Consider the following 27,165-nt stretch of genomic DNA (forward strand, 5'->3'; position numbering starts at 1 on the left):
GTAAATATCATCGTAAAGAGATAACGAAAATAAAACAGAGATTTAGAAATGTAGAAAAATATGTAGAATCGTAATTCATCAAAAAAAGTTGCAGGCAAAACTTTTTCGAACTTCAAGAAATATCGATACGAGCCTAATTTTTGAGGAATGGGGTTACGTTAATTTAAGAGATTTATATCGGTTTTAGTATTTTTCTCCTTTCCCCCCCTCTCTCTCTCTTTCTCTCTGAATAGTGTTCTAGGCTAATATACTCTTATTTTTATACACGGTTGGGAAAGCAAGACTTTGCAACCTCTACACAAGCGTGTGTATTATTTTGTAGATCTTCTAGAGTTGCTGTCTTGTTGATATAAATCCCTTCTCTTTAAGAAAGAGAAAGAAACATCAAGAGACTACTATATACAATATTAGCTGAAACCTTGGCTGACGAATAAATGCGGTTGAGAGAGCAAAAACTTGCGAGCGCAGTCAAATTAACCATCCCCAGTAAACATAATATTTCACATTTATGATCGCATACAGGTCTCGGTTAGATAAGAATAAATAGCTGAAAAATTTATTTCATTCATTAATTGCAAACTAAATAAAGATTTAATCTTAAGAAAATGCGCAAACAATAATCTAAATTCAACGAAAAATTATCTTATGTATCCTGTATCTACATTAATCGTCGAGAGTAAGCATCTGTCATTCTCATCCTTTACGTCGGTGCTCGCGTGCATCATAGGACGTATGCTGACCGTATGTTTTTCGCCTCTCTCGCGAAGGTGCAAGGCTGAAGTTCAGTCTGCGTGACGGATAAAACGAGCGCGTGACATAAGAATTCGCGTTCGACGGCGCAAGATCTCACAATCAGCTCGATGGTGTGAAGGACGCTTTCACCTTCTTCTTACGATCAAAATATAATTTCTTTCGCTTCATGCATCCCGAGAGATTTGCATATGTGAACACGGACGCGCGGGGGAGCGGGTTATATAATTAGAAAAAAAAAAGAACAAAAAAAAAACAAGCCGCACATCGTCAATCATTTTGATATATTGCAATAATTCGATATATCACAAAATAAGGGAGTTATCGAAATTATAATAATCGTATGTAAATTGTATTATTATTGCGTGCGATCTTCGACGGGACGAATTTGCTCTTCTCTCGAGAAACAAGCGTTTGTCAACGCGCGAAGTGTTGTGTCGCCAAATCTTTAAAGCATTTATAATCGTACTTTATTTGCTTACCAAAAAAGGTAGCTTTCACTTTACTATCGGTGTATATGTGGAGGATTCTCTCTCTCTATCTACTTTGGAAAATCATTTCATTAACATCCGCCAAAGATATTTTAGGAAGTGTAAAAGTCTTTCTTTGATATTAAATTTTAATGCATAAATGTATACGCATTTAAAATAATTCAAAGTTATTTCAAAATTAATTATATATTAAATAATCATATATATATATATATATATATACATATATATAAATATTTTATATATCTAATATATAATCATATATACATATATTTTTTTTTAAATATATAATAAATTATATGTCTATATATTGAGAATTGTTATATATATTATTAAAGATTAGATTATGCATATTATAATTATATTATTAATTAAAAAAATAATTATAATATATATCTAGTCTTTAATAATTATACGTATATTATTAAAGACTAGATATATATGTATATTATAATTATTTTTTTAAGAGAATCTGGGCAATAAAAAAATAATAATAAAAAAAAAAAGATAGAAGCGATGAAGATGAGATATGAAAATTAATTTTCATATTTGATCTTGATAAACAGGTCGGAATCCTTTCTCAAAAGGAAAGGTATTTCCGGACGGAAGAGGTAAAGTCGGTGTATGAATGAAATCGTCCAGTTATTTCTGAAGGAAAGAGGAAAGAAGAGAGACACCGGGGCTACGGTAGCTTCACCACGAATCGAATGTTAAGAGACACGCGGAGTGGGAAAATACACTTTCTCCTGTGGCCGACCCACATTCTGGAATCACGCCGCCGTTTATCGATACCGATGTCCGTTCCAATGGACGCAGGCAACGTGCTCTAATGCACGAACGGAGAAGGAATCAAGGTCGCTCTCTCATGTCACCGGGTATCCTTCCCTCCCTCCCGGAGAGATTCCCTTAGTAAGATCGAATTTTTTTCATCGCGTTCCCTTACTGCATCCTCTCATCAAGCTGTACGTAATATGTAACGTTAGTTTAATTTCCATATGTATAAAGAGTCCATGGGAGAACTGCTTCTTTCTCGTACGCGGTTGAGAAGAAAGCCGCAAAAGGATATTTCAGGAGAAACGTATCACGCGCGACTGAGAAATTTCTTGATTTAATTATCCAATGTTTTTTTCTCAACTGAGCAACGTTTAAAACACGACATGGCTAACCATAAATGATACGAAGCGACCTGGAGAAAGAGGCAAAGGCACCATACGTGGCGTACGGTAAAAGTTGTACCGGCACGCAACGCTGCGCACAATATCTTTCTCGTTCGTTTATATCAGAGTTTCTATTTCTTCTTCTCCTAAGAACGTCGATTTAAATGTGTTAGCGTTAAAATACCGCATATGGCTGACAAGATACCATAAAACTTGGAATTAGGAGGTGACGATGACACGTAACGTGTTTGTCCGAGGTACATGGGATATTTGGACAATTTCGTGGGAGAAGAATCGTCACACTAGGAAAGGAATGGGTGCGATATACCTGGAATTGTATTCCAAAATTGCGTCACATTCGATTCGATTATGTCCAAATGTCAAGATTGACCATCGATTTATTTTAGTAAAATAATTGTTTGTTACATCGATGATCTTCTTAAGCTTGGCTTCTCAAGCTTCTTAAGCCTCGCTTATTGTCTTACTACGATATCTAGAAGTATATTCTACATTTCGTTGCAGAGGATTTTTTTTTATTCTTTTTGAATTTCGTAGTTGGTTTTTTTTACGCATAACTCGATAAAAAAAAAACAAAGAAAATAATAATAATAATAATATCGACGATCGGAATATCCGCGCGTGAAAGGAGTATCTTCTCGCCAGTCGATGTACGCATTATGTATATTCAAATAGAATATTAATTAACATTTTTGTCAAACTTGCGTACAATAATGTTGATAATTCTCAAAATACAGACATACGTTTTACATTGATTCGGGATCAAGTACCTACAAATATCCCGATTATCTTAAAAATCACGAGATACCGAAGACAATCGACAATGGGGGAAAAAACGGACGTGCAACAAAGTTGCCACCGTCCGAGCGATGGTACATAATAATCAAGGCCAACGCGCATTCCTCGAGAACTTTCCATGATAGTTTTACCGTGGCGAACAATCGTCATCCACTTTTCCCTCTCGCAATAGACTCGCCGCAAAGTGGCACGAATGAATGGATATACGAACATTTCAAACATATCGACTCATTAGAAATATTGGAATCTCGATCGTCTGTTTTTTTTTTTTCTTTCCATAGGGCTATCGCGAGGAAAAATTTGAAAGCAGAGATTCCCGTCACATAATTCCACCACAAAGTGTGTCTCGCGTGTTCAATCGTTCGAACGTGACTCGTCGCAGGCATAAGGTAACTTAAGATTGAGTAGTTAAGAATTTTCGTTTCAACACATTTCCATATTTTATCGGTTAATTTTTTTTTTTTTTTAAATTTATATTTAATGGTGGGCAGGAGACTTAAAGATGCATGTGTCACATGTCGAAACATTGACAGAGGCATAAAAATTTCGTAGACTGTTCTATTATTTCTTCCGAGGAATCTGTGCGAAACCTGAGCATAATTCTCTTAACGATTTGGAAATTATTTGAGTTTAAAGTTAATGATTCTTAGTTCTTATTAGTTTCTTGTTCTAAAGTTATTGATTCTTATGGAAAATCGTGTATTGTAGCACTTGTTGACAAATTTGACAAGGGAAAAAATATTGTCAACGAAATAAAAATTTTCACATATATTAAGAAAACTCTAATTAATATTTATGCAAAACTCTCTTTCTCTCTCTCTCTCTGTTTCTGCAAATTCTTACAATTGATTTCAAAAGATATTCACAATCAAAAGTTTTTATTAATAATAATTATTGATAATAAATTGGGAAGAATATTAATTACAACTATTTTCTTTTACGAAGACGTTATTTTGTGATACTTTAATTTTTCTTATAATCCGGATTTATTTATTTAATTATTCAAACAGTATGAACATAAGAAATATATTTTTTTTTTTTGTTAAAATTTGACAGTTTTTTGCAGCCTATTGTACAGCCGAAATATATCCATAAGATATAGACGAGATATTTGAAGCCATGCTGTTACTTCGAGAACAATTTTTTTTTGCCTCCCAAGACTAATATATTGCAGTATCTAAAATTTTTTTCTTATATTATAAATAAATTTCATTTAATCTTTTTACTAACGAAATGCAGCTTGCAGTATATAAAACTCAGAGAAAATCAATCTACAAATTATAGCACTAAATTAAAACATTATAGATGCCTCTGCACTTTCGAGGATATTTCTGGTAAATTTACTTTGACTAAAAGGGATTCTTTCTCGTTTATAAATAAATAAATAATTAGATGCTGTTTTAAATATCGTCAAACTTCCGTTGTATGTGCGTTTGCATACGTTATAATATGCTGTGGTAGAGCTTGACCGTTAGATATAAACGTCGGTATTTTTAACGTGAGTCTTTTTTATTTGAACTCTTATCGATCGGAAAAATCTTTCATCATGGACACGTATAAAGATTAGGCTTACTATAGTCGGACTCGTGTACTAATAGGAATGCATATAAACGGCGGGAAGTCACCAAACAGGTCCGAAGAAAGTTTCTTGTAGATCAAGGAAGGGGGAGTAAAATAAATGGCGAGCGTTTGAGAGGAATCCGACGAGAGTTTCGAGGAGGGTCTTTCTCCTCCTCGGTTCCTTCTCCGTGTGAAATTTACTACGCGTAGCTGGTAGATTTTACTAACATTTCTCTATACAGTGTAATGTCCGAGTTCCTATCACTCTCGATCTCGAGAGGCGCTCGCTCAAGTTCGCACGAAGAGAAAGATTTCACGCATCTTCATTAAACATATCTTCTCGCGCTGCGATGTATTATATGTGTGCTGATAAGAAAAAATAATCAAAGTCATATAATAATGAAAGTCTCTGATATACATATATATTCCATTTTTTTTTTTAAACTTACAAAATTTTAGATTGATTAAAATTTATTGAAAAACTATGTATAAATTATATATTTTCATACATTTTTTCATATTATTAATTTTGTTTCGAATATATTGGATATGAATATTTAATGTGGACTTTTTTTTTCTAAAATATTTTATCATTCATATTATATTTAATATTATTTATTATAATAATTAATATTTATTTGTATTTATAAATTAATTTGTATTTATAAATAATTATTTAAATAATTTAATTAAATAATAATTATTATAATAATTAATATAATAATATATTATATAAATAATTAATATAAATATAATATGATATATATATATAATTTATTATTGTAGCTAAGCTTTTAGATTTTTAAGATATAATACTTGTAGCTAGATTTTAATTGTCCAATGTTACCTCTATCCAATTTTTCGATAAATTGTACATTTTTTTTATGCATCATCTGGACAAGTAGATCTAAGATTTTTCGTCATTTCTACTCGTGCTTGAAATAATAGGGCAATTTATGGGTTAACTGGTGGATATCGTACAACGGATTATTACGTGTATTTTATGTAATCTTTAACAAGCCAGAACATGCTCTCTCTCTCTCTCTCTCTTTGTGATTTGAATTATTTAAGGTTGCGCGTCTGCTCATCGTTATGAAGTTTAATCGAATTAGTACTTTCTCTCGTTTGAATGGCAGCTAATTGTTCCGGGTTATTAGTTTAGGAAAGTGACAATCTTGTAATGATACGAAACGCGACGCGATAGCGTCGTAACGCCAAGTACATAAAAAAAAAAAAAAAAAAAAAAAAAACTGGATCCGACCCCGTTGAGAATTAATCTCATATTTTTTTTAAATAGTTCAACAATTTGTCAACAGTGTTCGATATTTAAAAAAATTTATATTTATCTTCTTATATATTTGGTATGTGTTTTTTTACTTTCTTTTAAAAAAGATTTTTTTTTTAGAGGGTTATATATATTTTGAGAAACAATTTTGTGGAGATATACACTTTTCTGTTAGAGACAAGAATTCTTAAATACGTAAAATTTACGAATCTGACGGCTCAATAAAAATTTATAAATAAAGCATTGGAGGAAATATAATTTTTGTGCAACAGATGGTTGTCTTTAGAGTCGTTTCTGTGCTTGATAATAATACAATAATGCGACGAACGTGAAAGATGGGCACGTGAAACGATCACTTTGACAAGTCAATGAACACGCATGACTAGACATGACGATGACCCAATCTTTTTTTTCATCGGGATCTCGTTCTCGATTCGACGAGAAGATTATTTTCTTTAATTCTTTAATATTAAATACGTAATTAAATATATATTACTTTCACAGCTCAATAAATATGTGGCAGAAATTAAGATTAAACGCAAATGTAAAATAAGAAATTTTGTTAAAAACGGAGGGAGTCCATTGTTATAACTTTAACATTAATATATTTTTTTCAAAATTGCGTCGTAATGGAGCATTTTGAAGACTAAATTCTTATTTAGTGAAGAAAAGAACTATGAGAAATGATTATTTTCGTTCTTGTGTTTGAGAAAAAGTTGTTCTCCATTAAATTACGTAATTGCCTCTTAAACTCGCACGATCATATACGGCCGGCTGTTTATCTTGTGACTGACAGAATCTTATTTATTTATTCCCTATTAATCATAAAAGTTGAAAATTAAATCAGCCATCTGAATTTCTAATGATAAATCATTGGTAATAATTGCTGGGGAGAAAGTTAATTTTTGTATCAAAGTTGGTGCGACGATCCATCGGTAAAAAAAAAAAAAAAAAAAAAAAAAAAAAAAAAAAAAAAAAAAAAGTTCCTTAAAAATTTTATTTTTAGACAAAAAAAATCGTTTTTTCTTGCAAAGACGTATTTCAGTTGTTACGTCGATGCGAATTTTCATTTTTTTTTACGAACTCGAATCGAGACCCGCGCGAAGCGAAGAAGCTATCCAGATGGTTGTTCAACCTGGTTAAAAACAAGTCTGTAGTACGTAATCGCACAACTTTTACTGCGACTCACATTTGGGTATTGAGGGCACCTGCGTGCCGTTCCCGTCCCGGAGAAACTGACCGTTCCATCATCGAATAAAAGATCGATATATCATTTACCTTGAGTAGTCATCGCGATACGGACACACCGTCAATCCTGTTTCTTATTAAAATTTATCGCATCGAATGCTCGGATCAAATCTTAAAAATAATATTTTCTAATAATATCAGCAATATACAATATATATATAAGGAAAACAAGATAAAAATAATGAAACTGACTGAATCTTTATGATCGTTGTTTTTATTATCGTATCGATCTTGTGAACATTATACAGGGTGTCTCTGATTTAAATGGCAAAACTTCAGGAGCGTGTAGGGGACCGAAAAGCTAATAAGACGGAAAGTCCTTTAGAGGTTTGCTCGTTTTTGCTCCATTTCGGAGAGAATCACAAAAAAGGAAACAAAACAAGTTTTCATTTTTTTTTAACTTATTTATTTACATTTTATTTATGTTATCATCTATTTAATGCAGATATTGTTCAAAATGTTGCCCTCTTGCAGCAATGCAAGCGTTACATCCAGCACTGACCTCATTAATTGCAGCTAGACATTGTTCTAGTGATATTTCGTGCACTGCATCTATGATTAGGTCTCTTAATTGCTCTCTTGAATCGATTGGCACCGTAAAGGATGACATCGAGTGTTTACATATGTAAGGAATCTTGAAGCAGAAAGTTTATCCGGTGCCAATCAACTCGAGGAAGCAACTGACAATGTGAGATTGAATTTTTGCGATTTTCTCTAAAATGGAGCAAAAACGAGCAAATCTCTAAAGGACTTCTTGTCTTACTTTTCCGGACACCCTGTATAGTCATCATTATAACCATCGACGTTATACGTGTGGCGACGGTGTTCGGACATTGTCCACTTATTTATACAGATTTCACGCGGGTTTTAGTGAGTCTTCTTTTCGATTATTAATTTTAATTTGAAATGCAAATTTTGTGTATGTCAAGTTATAAAATTCCAATCTAATCTTTATATATTTATATCCATCCAATGAAGATGGACTAAAAAACGGTCATGATATGACCAAAACGTACATTTTTAATATACATTAATTAATAAAATTTAACCATAACAAGTTTGCGCGCCAATATCCGCGCTTTAACTCTTATCTGTCAGTTTCTCACTTCAATATTTTTTATTTAGCTCTTCGTAAATTACTTCAATTTAAAACTAATAACCTTCTTTTAATTATAAAAAAATATAAATGCTGTAAGCAAACATTCCTTGTTCAGAGACTGCACAAAGATTTAAGTTTTTTTTTAATTTTAATTTATATACATCAATTATATATATATATATATATATATATATATATATATAATATAAATAAATAAATAAATAAAAATATATATAATAATATAAATAAAAAAAAATAAAAAAAAAGATATATATATAATTTATGTATATAAACTAAAATTAAAAAAAAAAATATATATATATATATATATATATAAATTAAAATAGAAAAAGAATTTAATCTTTGACTACCATCTTTTAAGGAGAAATGTCTGCTTATCCGTATTTTTTTGTCGAAATAAACAGCAAAATAGTAAATAATAAAATATTAAATATAAAAAATAACGCGAAGTACAAGGATAATGTCGATAGCCCGTGTCTCATACTGTTTCTCTCAAGGATCCGAAACAGTTTTACGCAGCATCATTGTTGCCTTGGAATCGTGGCGCGATTCGACTGCAAAATGAGACAACGAGTCGTACGTCATGCAATGTACGTCTCCTCGACGTCTTCAGGACGCCTTAGCACGCGGTTCGTGACATCCGCGTGTTCGCGAATTTACATTAAAAAAAAAAAAAAAAAAAAAAATACGGATACACCGCGCTAGTCAAGGGCAAGGTAGACCGATACCGATTACACACTTTCTTTTCTTTTTCTTTTTCCCCCTAACGAAAGTCTTGCATACACGCGAGTTCCATTTTGCCAATCTGCCTTAAAAATTCTCGCCAACGAATTTTAATATCGCGCGATATCGTCGTGATATACCATCGATGTCAATCAGCCGATATGGCGGCCAAATTAACATAATCATTCGCACAAAATATACGAGTATGTAATACGGGAATCGACCCTAAATCATAAATACAAAATCGCGACAATTATTCATATTAAAAATGCTCATATCAATATTCACAAAGTTGACTGTTGGCGATGATGTAATAGAGAGAGAAAGAGAGCTTTAATGCTAAAAGATTCATTGTCAGATAAAGTGCCTCGCCCGCCTGTCGGCTTTTACGCAATATTCTCAAAAGTTATGCATAAATAATTATACAGGGCAAGAATGAATAATCGGCGATGATTGGCCAAAATGTAACGTGATAACATGTATCGTGGACATATTTAATAAGGCATTAAAAAGATAATTTTAATCAAGAGTTTCAATTATGAGTGGCATTTAAATTAGCTAAAAGGACAAATTATTAACAATACAAATTAATATTAGTTTTAATTCACTCTAATGCAGCGATCAATTCATCGTATAAAAATAGTTAATCATTTTCGAAAATAATTTAATCACACAATTTTTAAGAAATAATTTTTTCTTTTATTGGGAATATGTGATTGATAAAAAATGATTATCAGTGCTAAAATTCAAATCTCATTGTCAGTGAAATTCAATTGAATCTGTCTAAAATTTTTATATTATTAATATATTAATAATATAAATTTATTATACATAAGAAATAAAATATGTGTAAATCGTTTAGTATATTTTCAAGTTAACTTTCTTCAGCAGTGTTTGAAAAGTTCCAAGAGCTATCAATATTCAACGATCATTTCGTTCGTCATCTTGGAATGATTTTTTTCTAAATCATCCGCATCATTTAAATTCCCATATACATGTAGAGTACCGTTCCCGTTTATTTTTATTAGCGTCTGATGTATTTTGGTCGTTGATTTCTTCAGTTTAATGCAAAATTATGATAATATCTTTTTGAATGATGCTTATATAATATTCGCATATATATTATAGACATTTATTTATTTTATAGACATTTTACAAATTGACACTACGTATAAGTGCGTATTTTTAATTTTTTTTTTTTTTTTTTTTTATAACGAAGGGTTAAAAGAATTGGTTGGTACGTGGACGAGTCAAATATATAATCGAGCTTCTTCCAAAACCACTTCCATTTTATTCGATGAAAATATTTTCAACGCACAGCCAAGTCATTTTTCTACATAGTTTCCACGAACATTTAAGCACTTTTGCCAACGAATTGACACTATTTTTATTCTCGTCTCATAAAAGGTAGCTCACACACCGCTGTCATAATCCAAGAAGATAAATGTTTACATTAATTTATACCTGCCCTCTATAATATATGAAAACGATCCGTGAGGTTTAAGTTAATGTGTAAACATTTACACCCAAAAAATTGGCTCGTTTGCTCTGTACCACCGTTGAACATCCTTCTTACAATCCCGATTTATCCGCGTATGATTGTCATTTGTTTGGACTAATAAAAGAGGAGTTGGGGGGAGGACAACGATTCGACAATAATGAAGAGATGGAAGAGTTCGTACGCAATCGGCTTCGGACACGTTCCACTTTTTATAATGACAAGAATAAAAAAATTGCCAATCCGATGGCAAAAGTACTTAGATATTAATGAAAATTATGTCAAAAAATGACTTGAGTATACGTTATTAGTATACGAAGCATATTGCTTCTTTATCTTTTTATTTCGTTCACAAAGCTTCCTCTATGAGGAAGCAAAAATTGGAAAAAAAAAAAAACCGAATGCTTAAAGCAGCTTGAGCTTTGTAAAATAAAATGGTGAAGAAGCAACGTGCAAGTTTCTAATTTGCGCAACTCTACTTGTTTTATTATCTGAGCGTGAATTTAAATGCAGGTCTTATCCCGATGGCTTTGTAAATTACATCCATGCGCTGTACGAATTTACAGAGTGTTCATTCATGCATGAAACGTATTAACTGACGCACTTGAAAGCACAGATGAATCACATTGGCACATCATTCATGCTATTTAGCCATAAGTTTAGTAGTTCCGGATCGAGCGTATTATATCTAGATATAATTGACAGTTAAAAAGAAACAATTTTTTTCTCAATTAATATAAGTTTCTAATTTAATTTTTTTCTGAGATTTATATAACATTAATATTTGTGTAAATATATCATATTAATTTAATAAACATATGACATATGACATACTTGGAATTTTCGTTTACTGAACTATCTATCTGCAAAAAGTATAATTAATTTTTTCTCTCGCCCACGAAATATAATATTTATATTCAACTAATTTCAGTATTCGAGTTTTTAATATTGTTGATTAAATTCATTACATCACGATACTTTCCAATGTAGTTATCTTCGCGGGAGATGTGTCATGTTCCTTCATGCATGTCGGCACTTCAGTAAAATCTCAAGATCGACCTCAAAAAGTTTATAATGGCATAATAATACACCACAGACAATTACGCTTTTAACGCGACGACATCCTTTCTCTCACATCCTTGCGATAACGCGCGATCGTTAAGTCCATGTTATTTCTCAAAGATACATCTAATTCGACAACAATTGTAATTGTTTTTGTCTATAAATTTCTTCTTTACGATAATCAATTTTAAATAATACTATAATCTGATGATAAGAGTGCAATACATAATGCACGCAGGCGCAATGGATGGATCTATGATAGATTCTTCCAAAAAAGTTAAGTGTGTTTTTAAACAGAAATATGTCATATTACATGTATGTATTTGCGTATCTATAAAATATCTTAGATCTCTCGTGAATCAATTAATGAACAATTTCCAAGATTATTCAGAAATGAAGATTCAAATATCAAAATATCAAGGCTATAATGATTTTTAAATGAGAGATAGAAGAAACTAAAGTTAATTTATACATTTTTTTTACAAATTCTGTGTTATCTATTATCTTTGTTTGGTGAATTGATAGAATACCCGAAATAGCTTGTTGCAAAATCGTAAATTATTTTAATTGTAACTTATAATCGAAACTAACAATTATAAAAGAAAAAAAACTTTGCATAGAATAAAAAGCTATTAATTATATACGATTGGAAAATCATATATTTTTAAAATTTTTAAATAATTGACACACACATGAGATATTTTATTTAATCTCACCGTTAAAAATATTCTCGCATAGCTTTTAAGAATGGAAAAATAAATAAATTAAAGAATAATAAATAAGTCGTGGACTTTGAATATGATTCCGGTCTTTAAATTGCTCCATCATCTTGGAGAACGTTTCGTTCGTAATAAAAAAAATAAGTACATGTTGTTAGAATTGATTATGATTAATAAGATACTTATGACAGAATATAGATTTTATTACGAAAGAATTGTGAATTATTATCTATTGCACTCAATATCAAGTATATTGTTGACTTGTTGAAACTTTTAGCTTCCAAAAAGCATAGAAACTACGGAAATCAACACCAAAAACTCTTCATAATTCCGATAAAATTATTTACGCTTAATCACTAATATGTTTAAAAATGTTTCGGTTGTACAATAATAGCAAAAAAATGTCAAAATTAAAAAAAGAACGTATTTCTTACATTTATACTGTTTGAAAAATCAAATAAATAAATTCGAATTAAAAAAAGAATTAATTAAAAGAATTATCATAAAATAATATAGTTTTTAACATCTTCGTAAAAGAAAATAGTTGTAATTAATATTTTTCCTAATTTATGACAAATACTTTTCATCATGAATACCCCCTAAAATCATAGTGTTTTGGAAAGCTATCGATGTCAGCTACAAGAATACTAAATAAAAAATAGGGGTTTCCATTTAAGATTTTAAAGTTGACCTTCACATGACCTTCAAATGATTTTCCAAGGTCAAATCATTGTCACCATCTTATGGCCCCCTTGAAGCCACACAACTTTTGTTTGAAACATTTTTCGATTTAACGCAGTGTTTCTGAGATATTTGAGTGGGTCCTTTAAAATGGGACACCCTGTATGTATAACATTATTTCCTAAACCTAACTTTTTTAAAATTTAAATATGATTCACTTTTCAAAGCAAACGATACCGCTGATTGACGCACGACGCGAGCACTTTCGTTATTCCGCTCTCGTAAAAGGTGCATGTGTGCAAATACGCACGTGCAGGAATGCATGAATGTATCCATAGAGCGATTATTCTCGTTAACGCAACAAATTACCACGAAGCGCGTTCAACAGATTAGCATAAAAATTGCCGCGCCTCTTCTTACAGAATACCGATAGCTAGTTTTTAGCAGGGTTGGGTCGTTAATTAGGTAGTTAAACACACAGTTAAAGGTTAAGTTAAAAAGCTGAAAAGTCAATAACTTTTAACTTAACATATTTAATCTTAAACGTGTTAATTTTTAACTTAAAGTAGTTATTTTTAATTAACGTTAACTTATTAACTTTTTTTCATACAAGTTTCTATTCGTCAATATTAAAGTCGTATGAAAATGGTTGATCGTAATGCGAATATTTCATTTGTCATGCAACAGGTTTGTCGGATGTGTCGATTCGCTGTTGGATAAAGAACTAACTTTTAACTTCAATAATTTTTTCACTCAAGTTTAACTGAATTTTTGTTTAAGTAATTTTTAATACAAACTTAGTTAATATTTTGACCATTAACTTTAAACTTAATTTAGTTGGGAAAAAAAAATTGACTTACCCACAACCCTGGTTTTTATAATAAAAAAAATCATTGGGGGGGGGGGGAATATTATTAGTATGATCGAAAGTAATCCCGTTCTAATGTAAAATATTATAATTAAGAGACAAAGCACATTCGCGCTTAGACAATGCGTATCTCTTGTCACTTTCCCTCGAACGCGCACATCCTTGGCTCTCGTATTGGCTAAATAAAACATCCTCATAAGATCTCTGTAATTGAAGAAACTTTCAAGGATACGAGCGATTGAATTTTTTTCTAAGCCGGATCATATCCGCGATATTCTCTATATAAGCTTGAATATGTTCTTGGTTCGTGACATTTACGAATCTTCGTTACCTAACGCCGTTTATTCGCATTAATTCTGCCGCGTAGCGTACTTATTCTGCATGCATAAGTACAGCTACCTTCCTTGATCATGCCGTCGTACAGTTTGCATACTTATCGTACAGTCCGAGAAAGATTTTTGGCGTGCAAATGTCAAAACGGACGAAATGTCAAAACGTACGCGTACGCGAGTAAAATGCGTAATTCTTTCCCGTTCGCGGGGTAAGTCCCCGGCTATTCTTATTCCGATCCGCAACATCTGATTCAGATTTAAGATTTATTTTATCCCCGATATTCTTAATATACCGAGTGATTGTACATCAATGTCTCGTGAATTGAGAATGTAAAAAAGGAAAAAGATGTTATATGAGATGTTATAATTGCTTGGTAATAATCAATATAAGAAATACAACAATAAAATCTATTTTTACACTGCACGTGTCATTAATTCAAGGAATAAATATAAAATGTGAGATAAAAATAGGGTATCTCTAATATTTTGCTTCAGCAAAAGAAATACTGCAATATCGACAATTATTAAGATATACTAAAAGCAAAGTGCAAAGCAAAAACAAGCATGTTACATTGTGTCTATAACTTTTTTATTATAATCCGGGAAATATTATCTAAATCTAAAAAGAAATTCTAAATTTATAATACATTCATTTCTTGAAATCTTTAGATCGCGGTTTCTAACAAGTCTCTGATCTATATGATCAAAAGAGGACATAAAAATAAAAAAAATAAAAATATAAAAAAATATAAAAAGCAAATATATATAAAATAAGTAGAATAAAATTATAAATATTATAATAAATTAAATTAAATTTCGCACATATATAAATTGGTGAAACGCAAGTCGTGAAATCGCAAACGCAAAATTATATATATTGCAAGAAAAACATTTATAATTATTGCAAAACATTGATTATTTTTGAAAAGAGCGCAATTTTTAAGCGTAAAAAGATCATTGAATTGTTCTTTTCAGTGTTATAATAGGATATTTTATAAAAATTCAACATACGATCGGTGAAATTTTTTTCGTTTACTTTCACCTTTACATGTACGATGTTGCAACTCGAAAAAAATTTATTGTAAATATTTTATGTCGTAATTAGAAAGCTTCATACAATCACAGTGTTGTCAGTAATTTTTGATCGTTTGAGATTTTGTAACGAGCATCATATAACGCATGCACGACATAACAAATTTATGTTAATAATAAGAAACGGGAATGTGTGAATTATATTTGTACAAAAGAGCGATTTCGTAGAAAAAGATAAAAAAAAATGTATAAATAATTAATTTCAATTATTGTAATTTATTCAAAAAATTTGTATAATCAAATATCTTTCTTGGATTTGAAAAGGAGCTTTGACAATCTCTAAATCTTGTATAATTTGAATTTTAATTCTTGAAATAAAGGAAACTTGGGTTCCTAAATTGCTTCCGTGCTCCGCTGGAGCGGCGTAACATATAGTGATATTATACAATACTTTGAAACATTGCTAAATGTATAAAAATTAATTAATATTGCCAACGCAACATTCAATACCATTTCACTTATGGATCCGCTTCGAGAAGGCAATAGCGATTTTAATATCGTAGCAATAAATTGTGATTTACGAGATTGCATTAGCTGTAATAAAATTATGCAAGACAAACAAATTAAAGAAATGTATGCTCAATGTTTTATTTACTCAATCTCTTCTATATGATATCATAATAAAATTTTTATTTTGTAGCTAGTACTAAATAATAATTACTTGATTATTAGATAAATTATTGCAAATAGTTTATTGCGAAAATTGTGGCTGAAAGCCACAGTTACTGAGATCGAACAAAAATTATTAAAGTTTATATTTTCCTATCAAGCACTTTCAATCACTTTGCAAAGGTGTAATTAATGAAATAATGGGTAAAAATTAATTTTCGTGAACAATTATATTTCGTTTGTTGCACGCATAAATTTAATTACTGTTTTAATAATTTTATTAATTCTTGACAATCGTCACTTTACAAAATGTTAATCACATTGTTAATTGGATCTTTGTAGAGCGATCAAAATTATAAATGAATAAATTATAAACGAATAAATTATTAAAAAAAAATCTCCACATAAAATCGGATAAATATCAAACCAAGAGATCAGTTAAACCATATCAAGTAACAATTGCAATAAAAATTTGACATGTAATAAAATATTTTTCAAAAAAGCTCAGGAAATTAATATGTGCATTATTAAAAATATAAATCTCAAATGAGATCTCAATGAGATTCTTTGACCCTTTTTTTTCAGAAGAAGTTTAAAAATGGTAAAGAGGAAAGAAATATCGAGATCAGTATCTGATCCACACAGGAATTTAAGTTAAGTTTCTGAACTGGCGTCGCACGGCTTAAACTTATGCTTTGGTGCATTTTCGTATCACATATCGTCGTTTGCAATTTTAAAATAGATTTGAAATGGTTTCGAAAAAATCTGCCATTTTTTCAACTATTTCAAAATCACGGACAATATGTATGAGACGCACTTATAAAAATGCATGTAACGTAAGCAACATTGTTATCGCAAAAATTGTGTATATTGACAGTTTAAACGTTAAGAGATCAACGGAAGTTTATTTATTATAGAAAATATCAATTTACTTTCAAAGGCTGAAATCGTAGTATATAATATAACAATTATAATATAATATTTTATTTCAAATTTGTAGTAATGCATTTTATTACACGCCATAAAACACGCGAATTATATATTTTTTGACGGGTGTTACGAATTAGTAAGAGTGTAACGTCAATTTTATTCATCGTATATGAGTTTGATCTGAATTAATTTGACAGCGCGATATAGCGCGAGTTTTTTTTTTTCATAAATATTTCGCTAGATATACAACACATTTTCCCTGTAGAATAATATTTATAAATGACATATGAGCTTTCAAAATCTGTAAATTTCATAAATTTGATAATATTAAGTAATAATTAATATATATATACAGGGTGTCCCATTTTAAAGGACCACTCAAATATCTCAGAAACACTGCGTTAAATCGAAAAATGTTTTAAACAAAAGTTGTGTGGCTTCAAGGGGGCCATAAGATGGTGACAATGATTTGACCTTGGAAAATCATTTGAACGTCATGTGAAGGTCAACGTTCAAATCTTAAATGGAAACCCCCATTTAGTATTCTTGTAGCTGACATCGAGAGCTTTCCAAAACACTATAATAAAGTATTTTTTTATTAAGTACTTTTTGAGTTATTTTATATTTTAATCTGACATATTTTGATATAAAAAATTAAATATCTCGTAAAATATTTAGTTTTTGATAATCTTACCGTAATACTTCTATGTACAGAATAATGAGACAAATCAATTAGTATTAAAAAAAAATTGTTTTTAAGAAAATTATTTACAATGTATTTTTTAAAACAATTATTTGTTTTTTTTTGGCACTAATTAATTTGTCTTATTATTCTGTACATAGAAGTATTACGGTAAAATTATCGAAAACTGAATATTTTACGAAATATTTTATTTTTTATATCAAAATATGTCAGATTATATAAAATATAAAATAACTCAAACAGTACTTAATGAAAAAATACTTTATTATAGTGTTTTGGAAAGCTCTCGATGTCAGCTACAAGAATACTAAATAAAAAATGGGGGTTTCCATTTAAGATTTTAAAGTTGACCTTTACATGACCTTCAAATGATTGTCCAAGGTCAAATCATTGTCACCATCTTATGGCCCCCTTGAAGCCACACAACTTTTGTTTGAAACATTTTTCGATTTAACGCAGTGTTTCTGAGATATTTGAGTGGGTCCTTTAAAATGGGACACCCTGTATATAAGATCTCTTCATTTTTATTTTATATGATGCGATCATATAAAATACAATGTGCATTAATTAAAAATTTAAATCTCCTTTTTTTTAATTACGATAATTGCTACAATCTCCGCAAGTACAATACATATGAGAAGCGAGTATTAAAAAAATCAATATCGATTGAATCATTAGAATTAATAACAGAAAAGTTTAAATAAATAAATATTATATATAATTACAGCCCTGATCTTGTGAAAATTCTTGCGTTTTAGCGATTAAGATTCGATACGTATACATACATCAGACACATTTTCAGAAATGCACATATATGTGAGTAACGTGAGAAGTTTCGATTTCTGCGATTTTCGCTTTCGATCGGAAAGCGTCGTTTCCATGAGAGAAGTAAAAGTCATGGAATATCTCGCGGTAAAAACAGGTGTGGAGACGCGTACTATAGCTGGTCAAGCCGAGAAAGTCAAGAGCGCGGTGCCGGCATGCTCCAAGAAGTATCTCTCGCAAAGCCTGTTAGCCTACTTCCACTAGCGCGGCACGAAATTCGTCGTGGCGAGCGATCGATCGCCGTCGTCGATTTAACAATATTGACTCGTCGTCGTTTATCGATATCGTTCGTGCGAAAAAAAAAAGCACGAATAGCCGCCGAACGAAACGCCGTGTTGGATCGCTCGGTGCGCGGTGACTCGATTTATACGAGTCTTGCATAATACGATTAGTTCCGACTTGGTATTGACGATTTTATCGGCGAATTATTGTGGCGGAATTTCAAAACCACGCTTCTTCCACGATACTTTCGATCCGAGAAAGTCGCGATTTCGCACGTACGCCGTGGCTCGAAAATTGCAACTGCAGTTTCACGGGAACGTATCGAGCGATTCGCAATATGTTAAAGATTAAGATTTTCTTATTCAATTTACCGATGACTAATCTTCACATTTTTATGAGAAAATGCATTCATCACGAACGTGACGAATTAAAAAAGTTAACATATGAATTAAATTCCATGTAAGATTCATTAAAATTAAATTTAATAATGTTAAAATTAACTAGTAATTCAAAATTTCAATCAATACAAATTCATTGGAGGATAATACACGTTAGTTAATCCTCGAGACATAAAAACTAAAACCATGATCATTATGGAATAAAAAAAGCAACCGATGTCATTATGTGTTGTTACTTGCTAATTTCTTTAAATTATATATATTTTAATATTCTATTAAAATAGAGTCTGCTCACAAAACAAAATAAAAAATCAAGTTTATCTTGTTATTTATTTGTTGTATGTATGTTTGGTTGTATTAAACTCTCTCCATTAACAAAAAAAATTATATATATATATATATTAATAAAATATTATAAAGTCTATATATATACATTTTCTTTGATTTATTTGGAATAGATTTTTCCCCTAACATACATATTATATGTATGCATAAATAGAATGCAAAGATCAAAGATATTTTTTCATATGTAAACTATGCATATTAATTAAAAAAAAATCAAAATATATATATATATATATATAAATTCGCCTTTAAATATGGAAAAGTTTTAAAGGAGAACATAAAAATAAAAATAAAATATATCTACACTGAAATATACATATTTTATACGATTCGTACTTTTCTATTATTTTTCCATTTTCCTAGAATTTTTTTAATATCGTTTGTCTCACTATTTATGCCTTTTTCTAGTTTGTCTGATAAATTTAATAATTTTTTTTAATTAGATTTTTGTTGAATTTCGTTAATTGTATGAATATTCATTATATAATTATTCTCAAGAATATGATTTTTTGAACGTATAAATAAAAATCTCTAACGTAAAAAATATAAAACTCGAATAGTTCATCGAGGAATATATCATATGCAGGTTAGAGCACATTTAAACGCTACACGCGCATGCGTATAGGAGACAACGTGAATGCGCTTATGCAGTCAATGCAATCTCTAAAAACAATGCAAAAATTTTATCCGTTCTACGTCTAAATCTTTTATTACGAGGATGTTAATATGCGTAGGAATTATTACAATCGTGCACGTCTAATTATTTATTTGAATTCTTGCATATTCGCCAAAGAACTGTCACTCATTTGACAGCGTGTGAAACGTCACTAGCAGACGATCTATACTATACACAACGTCTGCTAGAATTAATTGACAAATAATAGAGTAAATCGCATTGTTTCCATAGTATCCTTCAAAAATTACATTCTTCTATCTATACACACATATTCTAGAAGTAAAGAAATAATATTTCCGCTTTTTATTTTGCAAGGACAAGTACACATAGTTCATAGAGATAAGAATTGTTTGCGGTATCACGTGTTATGTAATTTATGTAATAAAATTCTTGAGGAGAATAAACGCTTGAAAAAGACTCGCTTCGAATCCAATACTCCAAAATATTTCAACGATCGTTCTAATTTTACGTTTCTATCAGCGTTTAGCGATATCGCGACTCGATTACGCGAACCATTTGTCACTTGCGAGTGTAGGTTATGTCGGCGAGGCTTCGAAAAGGAATAGGAAAATCACACGAAAACTGAATGAAAGAGCGCGTTTTTTCGATTGGATCGTGCGAAACGGATCGTCGATCATCGGGGAGATGAGCTGCGGGGTGGAATTAAAACGAGTCTCGGCAGAGTTTAGCGACGAGAGATAACGTACTTACCTGGCAATGTTGGAAGAGCGCGCCGCTCGTTCGCGAGACAAACGGTCGTGATTTCGCACATGTCGTCGTCGAAACTTTCCTCCGCAATTGGGTGAAATGCCCGTACTGACACAGTTTCTCCGCGTGAGTACAAAGTCTACTCGATCCTATACTTGCCATAGCGGGAACTATAGTGAGCGGACTCGCCGCTGCCCGAGCCGTCCGAGCTGACCACCCGCTCCGATCCCACCAACGCACTTCAGAAGACTGCGCCCCCTACCTCACCTGCCGGTACCATTTCCAATTCTATCCCCTCCCCGCTCGCCCATTCGTCGGAGTTCCTCGAACGCGCAGCGCGCAGTCGCAGACTCTTTAAAATGAACTTCTGTGTAATCTGCATGAAGTTAGCAGATAGAAATTAATTAAGTATGATTATTTTTAACTTTTCTGAATCTATCTTGTTTGCGATTGATTGCGAATCTGTTTTTAATGTTTATGACAAATTAAGTTTCTTTTAATTAACAATTTTATCTTAGTTATAATGTCCGGCCGACACTTTTCCGTGATAGACAGACTTTGTGATAATTGATAGGAAATCGTTTACGATTTACAAATATATCAATTTTACACTTGTAAATTAAAAAATTTCTGAATTATTTGCAAAATAAGTTTATTTTATAATTGTAATGCACATTCGCAAAAACTTGTCAATTAGATTTTGTCGGTTGGCATCATAATAAAAAAAATTAAAAATTTTAACAAATGAATTAATCAATCACGAACATTGAAAATATACTCGCAAACAATCACAAATAATTTACGATAAATATTCTTTTTCACGTAACAAATTACCTAATATTAATTACATTAAAAGGTCGTTAACAGATATGATATGACAGAATCAGCTCCGAAAGAATCGGCTCCAAACAGTAAGCAATTTTATTAGATTTTCCACTGAGTTACGCTATTGATTTGTTGGCTCTAAAAGTAAGAGTCAACCACGTTCGAATCAATGTGATAGTGACGCAATCAATCATAAACGATTTACAAACGAAATACACATAGAAAAGTATCGTCCCCTCATATGGGTGCCTTTATATATCACGAGTCCGCTGTAAGCCGCATGCGCGCTCAGAATGAGAAGTGTCATCCAATAGCTACGTTCGTTTTGTATAAACAGTCATGATGCATGAATATCTAGATATGCTGCGCGCTATCCAAAAGTTAAAAGTGTCTAATTTCAGACGAAAGCATTAATGAAGGTCTCGTGTTGTATGAAAGATTGAATAGTTGAAACAATCGTGTGAGTCGTTTTCGACAAACGAATTTGTTTTGATATCTGGTGTAATAAAGGTGTACGCAATTTACAAATAATTATTATTCATTCTTCGCGATTGAGTTTACACTGAACGAAAATGGCAGGCGGCTTGATAAATAGGTTATACTTGTCTCTTCAAAGATTTGAACAGACAATTTTTCAGACAATTTTTGGTCGTGGCTTTCCTCCAGGTAATCGAAGATTTTTATATATTAGAAATGTACGATTTGAATATCAAATATGAATAGTTGGTGTCATGTTCTTTAATCTCGATCAAAGATTTCTTTTTGGGCAATCAGTTTGTCACGTGTATTTAGACAATTTAAAGTTAAGTTAAACAATTTGAGTGATTGATTTGAAATCTGTAAAATATATTGAATTCAAGAAAGCTTTTATTTCTATACAGAATTATGTGCAATTGATTGCAACAATTTCTTGAATGAACCGAAACTGGCCAACCGTTTCGGTAGTCGATCTCTAGAAGAAATTTTCAAGAATGGGATTCTATGGGCTGTTCCAAAAAAGCGACGTACTATAGAAAAGAGACTTGCCAGAAGATTTGGAGTTCCAAAATATCATTGGAAGCCGCCTGTTCCAAAAACTAACTTATTAATATGCACAAATTGTGGTCACGATTACGAAGTCGGTCGTTTATGTGGTAAATTTTATCAGTATAAAATAGTAACAATTGTAATAATAAGATAAATTAAAATAAAATTAAAAAACAGTTTAGATTACATCTTGAGTATGTTCAATGTAAAAATTATGATTGGAAAGCAATGTTTATGAGTGAAAGAAAAATTTATAGATATATATTCTTTTGCTATAGGACACTGTTATGAAAAAGTGAAGGTTGAAACTAAAGAAATCAGAGATGCCATACAAAAAAAATTAGGTTTGAATCCAGTAGAGAAAGATGTAATTGTGTTATATGATGGAGAAAAGGACGATAAAACACATAAATATTGGAAGGTATTAAAAATGTATTTGTATAATATTTAAACTAGAGTTACTAGTAACTTATATTATAGATACATGTATACATATGCATTTTATGAAATCGAGCCATAGTTTTATATTGATATTTTTGTCTCTAATTTAGAATCAAAGAGTGGTTGAAATGCCAAAGAAAAGACCTTCGTGGTTTCATCGAAACTTACTTGAGCCTACAACACAGGAGCCATCAGATAAAGGGGATGTTAAACCTACACATCTTGCATAAGGTATGTATACTTGAAATCAAATTTAATCTTCTACATTTGAAAGTTGGAATATTTTTATCTCCGGAATTTTCGAAAATTAGAATTTTTTACATTTTCTAAGTAATATGTTTCATTAAATAATAAATCACATTAATACAAAAGAAGAAACCATAAATGCTGTAATGTTTTTATTACACAAATATTTATATATTTTTATTATTAATAACTATTTCTAATTCTGGAAAATGATTCCATTTTCAATTTGCAAGAGTTTATTGATATAAAAATAAATATATCTCTATATTACAATGTAGTCATTTGTTTCACAGTTTTCTATGTTGCGCTTATAGTTTGTCATATTGTACATATTTTATCTATTTTAATATTTTATATCTCGTCAAATTTCTTTATACACAAGATCTAAAAACTATCATGAATAATATAAATCAGTATTGATTTAGAAGATCAATGTACAAGCTCGAATTTATCTGACACTTCCTTGAGAAAATGACTTAAAACATGTTCATGGAATTCTGTAAATGATTTAGATTTTCCATAAATAGTACCGCACAATGGACATGTATTGGTATCTGCATCTATATTATCGTTTACGTTGGGATATTTTTCCATAGAAATGCTGGGTGTCATAAGACTAGTTTGAGTTGCTTCATGCTCCTTGAAGCTATCATTGGAATCAAATTGTGTACCTGTTTGACACATTTTCTTATTTGCGTTTTCTCGACAATTATTACATATTGTGCCTAAAAATAATAAATTACAATTATATTTATTTCACATTACGATAATGATGAGGTGGTTCCTAATACTGAATTAATTTTTATCTTACCTTTTTTCATCTTTTTAAGGTTCTGCAAGGTCCTTTTTAATCTAGTTTGCTGTCCAAGTAAGGCATCTTTCGTTTGGAACAAGCGAATTTCAACCTGTTTCATTTGTTCCAGTGAATCTGTATCAAAATCTTCTGGATATGTAAAACCAATTTTTTTAAAATTTAGTTCCGAATTATTCTGTAACTCCACCATCTGCATGAAATGACGAACATTGCATAAAATATATTAATCGATTGCAGTATTTTTATTTCTTTACCTCGGCATATTGTTGCTCAAGATCAGATTTTTCTAACATAATACTATTTATCAATCGAAGGGATATTTCTTCTAAACTTTGTTCCTTCTCACCTAAACAATAAAACTTATCCTGTTAATTATGATTAATGTGAGGATTACATATGATACAATTCAATATTTATACAAACCATCTATAGTTAACAAATATTTCTTATTAAGATCCGAGATATCCAAATTAGATACATCACGAAAGTTGTACGACGTAATGTCAGATGGTTGTACAGCGGGATGCTGTTTAAGTGTATCTGAGATTTTAGTCAACTGACTACCAAGGGTTTTATTAGTCTTTGTCAATCTCGTTAATCTGTTCCACAACTGACGATTTTCTGCTGCTACCATAAACATGTGATCAGATAGCTGAGCCTTCTGTTTTGTAAGTTCCTCAATCTTTTCCTGTGGAAAAATTGCATTATTGCATCATTACATTTGTGAATATTATAAACTGCAAATGCAAAATATTGTATATCTAGGCATATTTTCATTAAAATTATTTTCATGTTATACATATACTTATATTTAGCAATATTGCAATGTTTCTTTATAATTTTATTGTATCCTTAATTATATAGGTAATATGAATAGAAAAAGCAACCAAGATATCTTGTAGATTGCTTGGTAAGAAAAATTTCAAATCATTCTAAATTCATATTTTTGAAAAAATGAATATTATGCATTATAAAGCTATAGAGTTTTTGTTTTGACTTATACAATCTCTTTGTTAATTTTTATAACTATGAGTTTAAATATAGTTTAGAGAAATGAAATCTCTTTGATTTTATGTTGCATTTAAATCTAATATTGCACAAACCTGCAATGTAGATTCGTCATTGCTGTCATCTGCTTTGACGATAACTGTTGATGCATCTCTGCCACATTCGAGCCTGAGACAAAGATTTTCCTTCTCCACCGCTGCCAGTCGCGTCTGTAGCCGCTGACAACGTTCCTTCATGGTTTCAAAGGCGACTAACAGCGCATAGAACGATTCCGAGCTAATGTTCTCCGGATTCTCGTTCATCGTGCAATTCGGTCGATACGTTTTTCAATTAATGTCAGAATGAAATACGATATGTATCTCCTGCACTGTGCTTTACAGATCTTCTGCGAATCTCCTACTCCTGTCAAGTCGATTCACGCAGATGCGAGGTTAGGAGACTCTACATTTTGTATATATATATATATATATATATATATATATATATATATATATATATATATATATGCTGTTGCGAGAACGCAAAATAAATAAATTAATGCTCGAGTTTCTCTGCGAATTACGCGATATTCGAGATATCACTTTTGCTCCAACAATTGCGAAAGCCACTGCGTTATGACGGAATAATGCACGACATACCGGTAATTCCCCATTCTCCGTTAGATTTATCAAGCGTTTCGTAAATACATATGCTAGAAATGCTTCGAAGCGTTTGATTGACCAATCAGGGCAAAGAGAGTAAAGATTTCTTCATTCTAATTGGTTAATGCAATGCTTCGAAGCATCTCTAGCGCCTTCTCGACCGCAGCCTTGATCATCTGATTGCGATCATCTCCCCACTCCTCCCACGTGTTTTCAAAAGTGAGACACGATTCACATGTTTTTTGATTATGCTGTTCAACGATAAGAGGTCACTAAAACGGATAGATAAGACACGATAAAAATATTGAATTTAATATTTATTTGATCGCGTAAAAGGAAAACAATATCGTGTTCACTTGATGCGATTGCACTTTACAGCAGACGATAAGGGAACGAACCAACTGAAGTTATTCGCAGAGGATCACAAGAGTCACGTGACTTTAAAAGTTTGCCGCTTCATGAACTCGCTTTCTTCAGCGAGTGTCGCGGGTGGAAAGAGAAACGGTAAGCTAAATTTTAGTGCGACTGATAATTGTAGAAAATGTAATTTCATACAGTGATTACGTGATAAATATCTGACGGTTGCTGTTTCTTCAAAAGTAGTACTTACATATGTTGATAAAAATAACGCATTTTACGAATATAATATTTTTTAACCTTATATTTGCATAAATAAACATGTATATAAGCACGTGCGTATATAAGAAATATTTACATATAATTTCATTTAATCGTTCGTTTCAATATTTGAAGATGCTTGCTATGAATTAGATAATTAGAAAATTGGAAAACAATGAATAAAGCATTTATTCAGGATTTTTCCAATGCGACATAACTTTTTGTATATCATATTTGCAAATATCTCTTCTATTTTTTTTTTTTTTTTTTTAAGAAATAATTCAGATTTTTACAATATTTTGGAAATATGGTATCTGTTTTTACATCTTTAATCAGGGTATCTATTAGTCTATTTCCTGGAAAAACATAGAAAACTTGGAATTCTTAGGGAATTTTTTTATATCTGGAAAAATTAGGGTATTTTCATGGAATTTTGTTGGGACTCAGGGAATTTAAAAAAAAAATTATCTCTTTGATAATTTCGCTCTTATACCGATAGTATAAGAGCAAACAGTAGATAATCCGTCAATAAGCCATGTTGTAAATTATGTGTTTGAAATATATTACAAATATATATATATACAGGGTGTCCCATTTTAAAGGACCCACTCAAAAACACTGCGTTAAATCGAAAAATGTTTCAAACAAAAGTTGTGTGGCTTCAAGGGGGCCATAAGATGGTGACAATGATTTGACCTTGGAAAATTATTTGAACGTCATGTGAAGAT

The 27,165-nt window shown here is 31.0% G+C and overlaps 4 protein-coding genes across 4 annotated transcripts in view; 2 read left to right on the forward strand and 2 right to left on the reverse strand.

The window, feature by feature from the left end:
* Nucleotides 1-21,024, reverse strand: part of Qless (decaprenyl diphosphate synthase subunit 1 qless) — a 42,037-nt gene extending 21,013 nt beyond the window's left edge. The window contains exon 1 of the mRNA XM_070303923.1: nucleotides 20,822-21,024. Within this exon, the coding sequence (XP_070160024.1) occupies nucleotides 20,822-20,980 (159 nt within the window). The 5' untranslated portion in view covers nucleotides 20,981-21,024. The remainder of the gene's footprint in view (nucleotides 1-20,821) is intronic.
* A 1,001-nt stretch (nucleotides 21,025-22,025) lies between these two features.
* Mrpl32 (mitochondrial ribosomal protein L32) lies at nucleotides 22,026-24,401 on the forward strand. The gene is made up of 5 exons (XM_070303818.1): nucleotides 22,026-22,309; nucleotides 22,525-22,776; nucleotides 22,948-23,090; nucleotides 23,221-23,341; nucleotides 24,187-24,401. The coding sequence occupies exons 1-4, from the start codon at nucleotides 22,216-22,218 to the stop codon at nucleotides 23,338-23,340; spliced, it is 609 nt and encodes a 202-aa protein (XP_070159919.1). The 5' UTR covers nucleotides 22,026-22,215; the 3' UTR covers nucleotide 23,341; nucleotides 24,187-24,401.
* Nucleotides 23,613-25,660, reverse strand: Spn-f (Protein spindle-F). Its single transcript, XM_070303817.1, has 5 exons — nucleotides 25,274-25,660; nucleotides 24,594-24,858; nucleotides 24,425-24,516; nucleotides 24,168-24,360; nucleotides 23,613-24,081 (listed from the first exon to the last, which is right to left on the reverse strand). The coding sequence occupies exons 1-5, from the start codon at nucleotides 25,478-25,480 to the stop codon at nucleotides 23,786-23,788; spliced, it is 1,053 nt and encodes a 350-aa protein (XP_070159918.1). The 5' UTR covers nucleotides 25,481-25,660; the 3' UTR covers nucleotides 23,613-23,785.
* A 592-nt stretch (nucleotides 25,661-26,252) lies between these two features.
* Cad89d (cadherin 89D) overlaps nucleotides 26,253-27,165 on the forward strand; it is a 46,892-nt gene continuing 45,979 nt past the window's right edge. Inside the window, exon 1 of the mRNA XM_070304370.1 lies at nucleotides 26,253-26,323. The gene's annotated coding sequence lies outside the window, so the exon portion shown is untranslated. The remainder of the gene's footprint in view (nucleotides 26,324-27,165) is intronic.

This window comes from Polyergus mexicanus, unplaced genomic scaffold (assembly GCF_030449975.1).
Source record: "Polyergus mexicanus isolate NDT 795.1 unplaced genomic scaffold, iyPolMexi1.0 SCAF_11, whole genome shotgun sequence".
Lineage (NCBI taxonomy): Eukaryota > Metazoa > Arthropoda > Insecta > Hymenoptera > Formicidae > Polyergus > Polyergus mexicanus.

Bases quoted from the DNA above. Each gene is read 5' to 3' on its own strand.
- Mrpl32 (XM_070303818.1), top strand. From the start codon at position 22,216: ATGGCAGGCGGCTTGATAAATAGGTTATACTTGTCTCTTCAAAGATTT. The intron at 22,310-22,524 runs GTAATCGAAGAT...ATTTCTATACAG, and splicing joins TGGTCGTGGCTTTCCTCCAG to AATTATGTGCAATTGATTGC. The intron at 22,777-22,947 runs GTAAATTTTATC...CTTTTGCTATAG, and splicing joins CGAAGTCGGTCGTTTATGTG to GACACTGTTATGAAAAAGTG.
- Spn-f (XM_070303817.1), bottom strand. From the start codon at position 25,480: ATGAACGAGAATCCGGAGAACATTAGCTCGGAATCGTTCTATGCGCTG. The intron at 24,361-24,424 runs GTAAAGAAATAA...CATTTCATGCAG, and splicing joins TTGAGCAACAATATGCCGAG to ATGGTGGAGTTACAGAATAA. The intron at 24,082-24,167 runs GTAAGATAAAAA...TATTATTTTTAG, and splicing joins CCTTAAAAAGATGAAAAAAG to GCACAATATGTAATAATTGT.